At 45.1% G+C, this 12,259-nt stretch overlaps 1 protein-coding gene across 1 annotated transcript in view; it reads left to right on the top strand.

Moving 5' to 3' along the window:
- SMC1B (structural maintenance of chromosomes 1B) overlaps positions 1–12,259 on the top strand; it is a 2,420,665-nt gene that overhangs the window by 34,919 nt on the left and 2,373,487 nt on the right. Inside the window, exon 2 of the mRNA XM_086952745.1 lies at positions 2,108–2,296. Coding sequence (XP_086808871.1) covers positions 2,108–2,296 — 189 coding nt within the window. The remainder of the gene's footprint in view (positions 1–2,107; positions 2,297–12,259) is intronic.

Below are 12,259 nucleotides of genomic sequence, written 5' to 3'. Positions count from 1 at the left end.
ATTAAACCTAAAGTCACCCCCACCCCCCAGCCAACACGGAGTAGTGACCCGGGCTCTATATTATTAATGCCGGACCAGTTTACTCCAAAGAACCCAGTTCATTCTGTCCCCCCTATAGGCCTCCTATCGGATCCTCCGGAGGAAGTGACTCTATCCATAATTTACCAAACGATCATTGCACATCGAGAGGAGGCTCGGCAGGAGAATGTGCGTACGCAGGAGGCCTGCCGCAGAATGCAAAATTCAATTCGTAGGGTTGCCAAAACCTGTTTGGACATTGTTGCTAGGATTGGAGAGGCCGAGGAGCGAATCTCACTTCTGGAAGATGCCGTGGCGGCCCAGAAGGGACTGGCGAGTGTGATTAAAGATCAGCGGGAGGACATGTTATGGAAGCTGACTGATGTGGAAAACGGGGCCAGAAGAAATAACCTGAGGATTTTAGGAATTGAGGAAGGCAAGGAAGGTGAAGATGTTAGGCAGTTTGTAGCAGAACTATTTACAGAAGCCTTTCCAGAGGTCACGCAGTGGGACTGGCACGTGGAAGTACTGCGGGTGCATCGCTTTCCGTTCAAGGCAGTTTTCTGGTCCTTCCGGTGCTACTGAAGCCAAGCCACGAGCAATTTAGATCTGCTTAAACAACTTTCCGGCCCGAGAGAAAATCTATGATCTTGCTAGACCAGATAAGAGAAGTGTTGGGAAGGGCTGCGAATTCTTTGTCCGGCCCGATTTTTGTCCGGCAACAGTTGATCGAAGGTGGCAGCTTCACCAGCTAATTCATTTGTTCCAGGCTAAGGGTGCGCAGGCTTTCCCCCCCCTCATGACCGTGCTAGTTGCACTGTTGCTGTACATACTGTTGTATTTGTCGTTGCACATAGCCTGGTGCATTGAGGGGTCAATAGCCACTGCATAAATATTGCACAGTCACCTACAAGAAATGCAGAAATTATTATCATATTTCTTTCAGTGTTGCTGCACATTTCTATTGCAGTGTGTGATTGTTAATGCGGGAGATAGAGATGTGATTCATGGGCACTTGAGTGATTGTTAAAAGATCTCCCTCTCGAAGACCAGTGCACTTTATCCGAATATCTTGCATGTTGTATTTAGATTGGTTCATTGAATTTTTTCAATCCTTTTGGTAGCCATTTACGTTTAGGTATGCATCCCAAGATTGACAGGCGAAAGGCAAATAAAAAAAATATTGAGCCATATGTAGTAATATATGGTCGCAAAATTCTTTCTGCATTGTGCAACCAATATTTTTGCGGCTAGTGAAGATTAAGAACCAACCTATGTACTAATAGGGCGTGTCTTGAAAATCCGAATCATTATGGGTCAGAATCAAAACTACTACGTGCATATTAATGAGGTAAGTTGCAAATTCAGACTCACTACGATTCTCGACATAACAGGGATGGTGGCCTCTTATGGTCAGCAGACCACTCACTGTCAGATTGCTTTTAAATAAAGCAATCATGTTGTTGACTTCGTAAACACGACCATTCCAAATATCAATTCAGTGTGGTTTCCTAAACCCATGTAACAATTCGGGAAACCTTTTTCGAATCGTTAAATGGGCTTAGTACATTTGAAAAAGGGTTTTAGCTTTCGTAGACCCTCTGATTTACTGAAACAGTTGGTTTGCAAACACTAAAACCTTTTGTACATTGCGTCCATAGTTTGGAAAGAACACATAGTCTTCCACCGTCTGCTGCAGTTTTCTTGGTACTGCTAAGAAAAATGTCCTAAGGCTAAAACTTCTCCAATGAGGATATCTATTCTAGATTAATTACCTAGCCACCTAGCTTTCCTCTTTCGAAATTGCATACTGAGACGCTTAACAAATGACAGAGGCAAAATCGCTACATTGGGGCGTCGCCGAATTAGATCGACTCGCCCTAGAAATAAAAATCGAAGGAAAAGGCACCCCCCTATTCTGCTTGTATGAATATTTGGAGAATATCCTCATTGGAGAATTATTGCAACAGGTAACGTTTCATTCTTTTGTGAGGTCACGTGTAGTAGTCGGTTTGCACGTTTTAGCTTTGCTTTTGTTTTGTAGATAATAGACTGTTAATTCTATTTGCAACTTTTTTTTATTTCTAAGGAAAATCTAATGTGATGGATGCACTTAGTTTTGTGATGGGCGAAAAGACAACCAATTTAAGAGTTAAAAGTGTTAGAGAACTTATTCATGGCGCAAATATTGGAAAACCTGTTTCCAAAACTGCAAGTGTAAACATGGTATACAGTGAAGAAAATGGAGAGGAAAAGTCCTTTTCACGAATTATTGTAGGTATGTAGAACAGTTTTTACCTTGAATTTAAACTCCATTTTTTTAACATTAATAAATAAAAAACGTTTTTTCAGAACTTAGAGTGACGATGATCTTAGTTGCAACTAGTAATTAGCATTTTAACAAAATGTAATTCATTTTAATTTTGTGGAGTGGTTATCTTGGGTGTTTTAAATAATAAAAGGCAGACCTAAATCTTTTTGGATTTTGTTTTTGCTCCTTCTCAAAGCACAAGATCTTTAAAAGCCTAGCTTCATGTATCCATTATTTCTTCATGAAGTTTTTTCGTATAGAATGACTCATTTTTGGTTTGTTTTCCTGCTGCCAACTAATAACCAACTTCAGGAAATTCTGCTTATGTTTGTGAAGGAACATTACCCTGCCCGTTTGTTTTATTTATTCTGAACTGACAGTGTTTTTTCCCAACGGGCTCTCCAATCTCTGAGACCTAAGGAGGTGCTTTGAATTTAATTGTTGTCATTCTTCAACCGAGGATAGTACTGTAGAAAGAAGGTACACTCAATGTGTACCTCAACCTGAATGTCAGTGGCCTATTCTCACTCAATCTAGACTATCAGGTACCTCACGTAGATGGCAGGGAATTTGTAACAAAGGATTATCAGCATTTTCAAATGCACCCATGTGAAGAGACTGCCAGTGGCTCCATTTTTTCAGGTCCATGCACTTACTCATAATAAGTCTCCATCTTCTTACAAGATGATGTTTTGCCTTTTCTCATTGGGCACAATCCTTTGAGGTCTTGGCACGAGCGGAGGGTACCACCCTACACAGAGAAGAAACTGCAGGGTTGCGAAAGTATCCCATTGCACAGACCTGGGACGGAATGCTAAGACATTTCACACGCTCTAATGCCACACTGCAGACACCCCCGGTACAACAAGCAGGATCTGACACCTGAAGAGCCACCTAGTTGCAGACACCGCGCTATTTTTACATGCCACCTTCACTACCATCATTGGGTCAGGATGAAACCTCACATTTCCCCAAACACACCATTCGAAAGAAGCTCCTGTAACGCATCATCTTTACAACCATGCTATCATACAGGCAATTACAGTAGCGGCCCACACATCATACTTGCGCGCCAGTCTGGTCGCGGCTCAACTCGGAAGACACGCCGAACATTTGAAATGTACACCCCAAGTTAACTGATCTCTTTTTGTTTTGAATTATTATTACTGTAGTTGAATGAGGTTGAACTGTTATATAAAATATCTAATGCACAGACCTGATATTGAAATGTACATTGATCTACTTACCTGTGACACGTACTATGATGCAAATCTAGAATTGGATCTCATTGTGAAATATATTTATCTGTAAGCATTGATGTTCTTACAAATAACTCTCACTGCCAAGGAGAGACGTACTTAGCACCTCTGTCCCGGCAACTTCACTGGAGATGACAGGATGTGCGGGCTGTAGGAGCCCAGAGGGATTTGTATACGTGTACACAACCCCTACACCCCACACATGGCTGACACTGAAGTAAAATGAAGGAAATGTTTTGATCTTTATGCATAGTGTTATGGGACAAATTATATCGTTGATATATTGATACATACAGATACTTGTGGATTAATGTAGCGGAAAAGATAAAATGCAATAAAGATATATTTAAAAAAATGGTGTTTTGCCTGCATGCTGTCAATTGCCCATGCTAGCATGAGAACCTGCACACCCCTGTTGACTAAGGCCTCTACCCTAAAACTGGAGTTACTTAGAGGCATATTTATGAAAATGGTGGTGCAGTGGAGCAAGCTGTGCTGCCCTGTGTCAGAGGGAAAGGGCAGAAATGTGCTGTATTTATCCTAAACAGTGCATTCCTGTCCTCTTCTTCTGCGTTGGCGCTGTTTTGGCAGCCAGCGCCAACGCGGGAACTCTTGCACCATGGTCAAGGGTTGCCTGTGTTGTTGGCAGGATTGTTTTTGGCCAGCAAGGGGCACCTTCCTGCCCAAAACAATCCTGAGAGGATTTTTCCTCGTTCTTCTTAAAGAGGAAAAAACTAGGAGAAATGGATATTTCTCCTTGCTACGCCAACCCAGGCAAGGTGTAAGATTTTGGTGCATTCCCAGGTTTACAACTAATTGCAAATCTAGGAATGGATCAAAATCCGTAGGCATTGCTTGGTCTCTGAGATTAGAGAACCTGCAACGCCTATGGAGTGCCTACCCAGGGCATGGTAAAGCAGTGCATTGATTTGTACTGCGTTGCCTTACTCCAGATTTACAGAGCCACTCAGCCCCACAAAGTGGCTTTGCGTGGCTTCATAAAACAGTTTTGAAGGTTTGCTTCATGCATGTACCGCAATGCGTGGTGCTAGCCTGACACAAAGCTCTCATAAATGTGCCCCTTAGTAGCCGTGGTAGGTTTTCACATCCCCTCCATTGTGTGATGTAGGCTTAGAATGCTCATCTCCTTCATTTTTAGGTTGAGCCTAGAGTCAGCGTGCATGCGTTGCTCTGCAAGAGTTGCTGTATTCTTTCTGTGGAGATTGAACAATGCCAACGCCACTTTTTATTGGTTGCTTTGTCTACCTTTACAAATTGCATTGCTCTCATTGGTAAATATTGTACCTTTGTTCTACCTTGTGGTTGTTTTGGCCCGGCTACTGGCCATGCTACATGGATCTTTTCATTAGTAGCTATGTTTTGCTCTACTTTTTCTTTAGCCCTCTTCTCGCACGCTCCTTCTTTCTATCTTTTTTAATTTACTTTTAAGGTGAGCGCGGCGCCCGCTTCACGGACGGCACTCTTTCTTTTTAACAGACTTTTTTTTAATTAACTTTCAACTTAAGCGCTACATAAAATACTCCAAATCAAGGAATAAAATTACTACTGTCGTTCATGGGAAGAGACAGCAATATTAATATAGAATAGCTGACGTAGTATCAGATTTTTCACATTTTAAGTAACCAGCTCAATCTCATTCAAAAATGGTTAAAATTTCAACTTCATAATTAAAACATAAAGGTGCCGTCTAGTGTTTACAATTATTAACATTTAATGCTGGTTGCGCCACTAAAATATTACTTGGCAAGAAAGTAACAAATGAGCCAGGCAGTGTCCTCTTCCCGTTGGTTCCTCTATTCACTTTCCGTTCGAAGCTGCAAACATGGAGTACTGTTTGCTGAGAGTGAGACTGGACTCTTGACTGTGACAGCAGGAGGCCTATTTGGAAAAAAAATGGCCTATCGCAGATTGTTAAAGACTTTGCTTCTCAGTGCCACTCCAGCCTGCAGTAAATAATATCATTGCGCTGTTCGGTGAACCCTTCGGAGGTGTCGGTGTGTGTGTGTGCAATCTCCGTGTAAAACTCCTACACAGCTGGAATTTGCTTTGAGTAAACTCATTTCTTCGAGTTAAGGGGTAAACAAAAGATGCAGTACATAGTATGTAGCCCTGGGCAGCATTCCTATATGCCACAGTTGCATGTCGATCTCTCGCCAATGAGCTGAGCTCGTAAAAAACACTTCTGCACCGTCTCTTTGCACACCGGTCATAAAAACAAAGCCCTTTCCACTGCCCTTCCACCATCAACAGGGCTCGGAGAGACACACAGTCCAGTCTAACAGAGCAGAAAACAGCACTGGAGGTGCCCTCACTAGGACACCATGGGTACCGGCTGACAGCAGCCTCTCGCAGGCTGTTAATGGCCAGTTCCAAGCAGCTTCCACTCTCTCTCTATAAAAGCTTGCAGAAGTCCCATACCCTGCCCAGGGAGCTGACAGAGGGCGTAGTAAAAAATTGTGCACCAGTTGCAGGGTACAGGAGTAACTGGAGTTACTGTCATTCCCTTCCTCGGGCACTCAACCTCTAGGGCTCCAACAACATCATGGCCCCTGTGCAACTGGAGACCAGCGGCATCTTCCACTCCTCTGTCACCTCCTTCGGGTTCCGTCATGGCTGCTGGAAGCACTGGCTACAGGATGAGCACCCTAATAGATTTTCTCCTGCAAACAACTTACCAAGATATTACGGTGCTTTCTGATCTGTAAGTATTTCAGAACCCAAGTTCTATATCTTCAGATGCCACTGCACCATTTTATTTTATTTCTTTGTTACACATTTTCCCATTCTGTACCATACTTGTGTTATGCCACAGTGTTTGATAGCCTATGGACCCTTCTGCATCCATTCTTCCATTAACCATTTTCTCCCTCTCTTAGGTCACTACTTACCATCTGCAAATTAGACACTTTCACCGTTCATAATGGTTTTCGCACGTCTTTTCACTTTATTTTATGTGTCATAATTTTAATCCCAGTTGTCGTGTTCTCAGCCCCAGGAAACACGCCAGAGTTCGGTCAGTTTCTTCATATGCTTTAATCTTATATTTGCTATAGCTGCTGCTGCTGTTGCCCACATGTGCCCTCATCGTCATGCCCTCCTTTTTAGGTCTCGACTATTCTATCCTGCAGGGATAAATAGACGAGAGTACAGTAGGCAAAACAAGCTCTGAAACCATTGCGGATTTAGTACAGTTCATGTGGTGCACTCGTGTGGAACGCATGTTCACATCAAACCCATCAGCCTCGCTCCCACAGGCATCTGAAGCTTCCCCAGCGTGCGCTCGGCCTCAGGTATTCACCCCAGCGCGCGCTCGGCCTCACTTCTCCTCCCCCCTAATTCACCCCTGCTGTTTCACTTTCACGGCCGCGAGGCCGTGCTCTAGCTCATTATGCCAAGAGCTTCACTGCAAAGGGATCCGCTCCCCCGCCCCCTGCTTCACACTTCAAAGGAATGCGCTGATTTACTGGACGGCTTTATTCATTTCCTGTGAAGAGAGATTCCCATTTCTCCATCTCGTACCTTTGAACCTATGGCTTATTGTAACTTCCGTTTGGTGCTATGGAAGGCCACCTCCCTAGTCACTATGTCAACCAGGAGAATGCATGAACTCCATATGTATATTGCTCTGACCGCTATATGGATTTCCATCGAAACAAGGAGATGCTCTGGACTGCACATCATGTACTTCGAGCCCCAGATACCTCACATGTGCAAAGAAAACTGTTTATTTTGTTCGGTCCTCATTCTTTCAGAGCTGAAGGGACTCCTTGCGACTTGGGTATCATAAAGGCTTTGAAGTGTTACTCTGGCGGGAATTGTGCCCATCATCATGTCCCTTGTGCATGTTCTGCAATTACCAGTCCGCATCTGTGCTTTGCGATATTATGCATCCGTAATGGATGTTTGAAAAGGCAGCAGTGTGAGCTTCTGTGCACGCGCTCTACAGTCACTGTCCTTACAACTATCCCCACACCTGGAACCCTATTTATCCGGCCAAAGAGCATTTGTAGGGAAATGTCGAGTATGTTGCTGCACTGGTATACGGCATCTGACCTGTACGGATTCACTGCGTATGAAACTTTATTACGTATTTATTGTATGTAGTGTATGTAAAAACCGCGCATTGAAGAGCAATTTCTGGCCTAGCCACACGGTGGCACTAAGTTTCCACGAAGCGTATTAGAGCCGACATAGAAAGATAATTATCTTGCTGAAACGCGTTCTTTAATATTTACTGTACAGCATGCTTAACGTCGCTATAAATGCTACAGGTTTAATTCTTCTGTGGATACTAAGTTTTCGCCCTCTTTTTGCACATTTCTTTATCCATCTCACTGCTAAGAGCTGTATCCCATAATAAGATAACCGAACCTTGGTGCAGTGGCGGCTAGTAAGTTTTGGGGGGAGAGGGGCATGCGGGACACTCACACATACACAACACTCACAACAATGAATTCACACCCACTCATATTAACACATCCATTCACAACACTCTTTATTAAACATTCATACATGCACGAACCAAACATTAATTGATAATTTTTTTTAAAAAACACAGACACTTACGTCTCGAGCACAGCACCGCCACAGCATCACTCAGCACCACCACAGCACCACTCAGCACAACCACAGCACCACTCAGCACCACCACAGCATCACTCAGCACCACCACAGCATCACTCAGCACCACCACAGCATCACTCAGCACCACCACAGCATCATTCAGCACCACCCCAGCATCACTCAGCGCCACCCCAGCATCACTCAGCGCCACCCCAGCATCACTCAGCGCCACCCCAGCATCACTCAGCGCCACCCCAGTATCACTCAGCGCCACCCCAGTATCACTCGGCGCCACCCCAGTATCACTCGGCGCCACCCCAGTATCACTCGGCGCCACCCCAGCATCACTCAGCGCCACCCCAGTATCACTCGGCGCCACCCCAGCATCACTCGGCGCCACCCCAGCATCACTCTGCACCACCACATTATCACTCTGCACCACCACATTATCACTCTGCACCACCCCAGCATCACTCGGCACCACCCCAACATCACTCGGCACCACCCCAACATCACTCAGCACCACCACATTATCACTCAGCACCACCACATTATCACTCAGCACCACCACATTATCACTCTGCACCACCACATTATCACTCTGCACCACCACATTATCACTCTGCACCACCACATTATCACTCTGCACCACCACAGCATCACTCTGCACCACCACAGCATCACTCTGCACCACCACAGCATCACTCTGCACCACCACAGCATCACTCTGCACCACCACATTATCACTCTGCACCACCACATTATCACTCTGCACCACCACATTATCACTCTGCACCACCACAGCATCACTCTGCACCACCACAGCATCACTCAGCACCACCACCACCACATTATCACTCTGCACCACCACATTATCACTCTGCACCACCACAGCATCACTCTGCACCACCACATTATCACTCTGCACCACCACATTATCACTCTGCACCACCACATTATCACTCTGCACCACCACAGCATCACTCAGCACCACCACCACATTATCACTCTGCACCACCACATTATCACTCTGCACCACCACATTATCACTCTGCACCACCACAGCATCACTCTGCACCACCACATTATCACTCTGCACCACCACATTATCACTCTGCACCACCACATTATCACTCTGCACCACCACAGCATCACTCTGCACCACCACAGCATCACTCAGCGCCACCACAGCATCACTCAGCGCCATCACAGCACCACTCAGCACCACCCCAGCATCACTCGGCACCACCCCAGCATCACTCGGCACCACTCCAGCATCACTCGGCACCACCCCAACATCACTCGGCACCACCACAGCATCACCACCCCAGCATCAATCTGTGCAACCATTCAACAACTGGTTCAAATATGTTCTCTCAATGTTTAAAGCTTTATTACAAATGTCACAATAAGATGTTAATATTTCACTTCTGTTCTTGGATTTTCGTCACAATAAAGTACACTGAACATAATCTTCACAAAGGTTATTTACAAAAGTTTAAGCTATTGCCATTATAAATTACAATCACTTTTATTTAAGTATTAGTTATTTAAAAAAATTCAAAGCCATTGTTATTTGTAATATCAATACATCTAAGTCACGTAAATACAAAACATGTTGCATTACAAATGCTATAGGTGTCACATTTGCGAAAGTTATAACTATTAGCATTGTAAATCATAAAGCTATTAATTTAGCTATTTTCAAAACCAACACATAAATAAAGAAATTGTCATTTACAAGACCAATAGCTCAAACTTTCCTAATGCGAGACCTATTGCATTGCAAATGCTTGTTCTGAATCACTCTACTGACCGGAAGTGGTGCCCGGTTCCTGTCTCCTCCCCACCAGTCGGGTACAGAGCCGAATGCCCCTTTACCCAGGTCACGACATCTCCCCTTTTGTTGCAAGAAAATGACAAGCGTAAGAGAGGGAGAGAGGTTTTCTTGTCCCCATCATTACATTTCTTCAATCAGTCTTTTTGGTCTTTTGCTCTCTCTTCTTGGACAAGATCCTTCCCTGTTTTCTGCATTTCTTCTTCTTGTCTCATCTGTGTCTGTGTTTACTGCTGCTGTGTCCTCTCCGTCTTCATTCATGATCTTTAGTCCTTTGAAGTGAGAGCTGTTCCTTGATTTCGGTAGGGGCCTGCTGCCGCCGTTATCATAGGCCCCTTGACATGTGTCACTGTTAACGGTTCCTTTGAGAACGGACTGTCTGATTTTCTCAGTTGCTGCTGACGCACCACCACTGAGTGCCCTTGCTTGAGGTGCAACGGAGTGACATGTCTCCTGGCGTCGGCACACGCTTTCATTTTCTCTTTGGCCTCGTGGTCTCTGCCTACAATGCTGTTGTGCTCTGGTGGCGCTTTGCTTCTAGTTGTGGTAGCCTTGTCCTGCTTGTTCTGCCCAGCACTAGTTCAACGGGGCATCGTCCTGTGGAGCTGTGAGGGGTGTTTCGATAATCTCTTAGTACTCAACAGGTTGCCTGTCCTATTGATATCTAATCCAGCTTTGCTCTTTGGACAGCCTTCTTTATGTTCCCCATGAACCTCTACACCATGCCATTTGCTTATGGCCACCGAGGTGTTTTCTTCTTGTGATGAATGCCTTGGTAGTCCATGAATTTTCGAAACTCCTTCCCTGAATGGCGGACCATTGTCTGTTTTTAGTGTTTGGGGGGAGCCCCTGGCTACGTATATGTCGTCCAGTATTGGCAGTGTTGCGCTTGCTGATGTCGATGAGACTTTTCGCACGACAGGAAAGCTTGAATATTCGTTAATGATCACAAGCAAGTAGTTGCCCGTGTCTAGAGGTCCTGAAAAGTCTGCTGCCTATACTTTCTCCTCTGCCCTTGGGGGTTCCGACATTTGTTGTGGTTCAGGCTTTGCTGGCTGCCCTGTCGTTTGGCAGATGTGGCATTTTATGATGGTGTCCTCCACCATATTGTCTAGGCCAGGGAACCATACTTTCTCCCGTAGCAGTTTCTTTGTCGCTACCATGCCTCTGCGTGATTCGTGTGCCAAGTTTACTGTTTGTCTGCATAGTGCACTTGGCATGACTATTCTTGTACCTCTTATTACTATTCCGTTCACAGTCTCTGATAGTTCTTCATGAATCTAGTATCTCCTCCTTGTTGACTCCTCCTTCCATGATGCTGTTGTTGACGTGACTCCGTCTCTGCTGTCTTGTCACCACTTTCTCCGCTTGCATCGTGGCATCCCTCCCTGTTTCTTGCTCAAGTTCTGCTATCGTTATTGATGCCGGAGTGTTCTGTTTTAGCACAACATTTAGATATTCCTCTGCTATTGATGTGTTCTCTCGTGTCTGCGGTAAAGGATGCCTGCCGTAACATGTAGTCAGCGGGTTGTGTTCTTTTCCCGGTTTGTGTACTATCTTGAAGTCATAGTCCATCAGTCTTACGCCCCATCGCTCGATGTGAGGCGGTATCTTTGCATTTGGATTGCCATATATTGTCACTAGGGCCTGATGGTCAGTTACGATGGTGATTGGTGTCCCGTAGATGAACTTGTGGTAGTGTTCACATGCCCATACTACTGGTAGGCTTTCTTTTTCTGGCTGCGAGTATGCCCTCTCGATGTCAGACAGACGTTTGCTTGCATATGCCACAATCTTTTGTGGAGAGTCCCTGCCCGGCATGTGTTGTGCTAAAATTGCTCCTAATCCTACCGGGCTGGCGTCCACCGTCCGCTCCGTGCATAGGAGTAGATCGAAATAGGCAAGATGGTCCACCGCTATTACAGCTTGTCTGATGGCCTGAAACGCCCTATTGCAGACTTGTGTCCAGATGAATTTCTGACCCTGCTTCGTTAGCTCTCGAAGCTGTGTGCTGACCGTGGCAAAGTCTTATATGTATCGAGCACAGTAGCTGGCAAGGCCAAGAAATGACCTCACTTCTGCGTAGTCTGTTGGAGGATTCTCTTTTTCCAGCGACTCTACCTTGTTGGAGTCTGGTCTCATTCCTTTCTTGGAGAAGATATGTCCGAAGTACACCAGTTAATTTCTCCCTAGTTCGTACTTATCTTCATTCAGCGCTAGGCCTGCTTTTTCCAGATGCAGGCATACTTC

Source organism: Lissotriton vulgaris, chromosome 1_2 (genome assembly GCF_964263255.1).
Source record: "Lissotriton vulgaris chromosome 1_2, aLisVul1.2, whole genome shotgun sequence".
Lineage (NCBI taxonomy): Eukaryota > Metazoa > Chordata > Amphibia > Caudata > Salamandridae > Lissotriton > Lissotriton vulgaris.
This window is presented reverse-complemented; position numbering and strand designations above follow the sequence as displayed.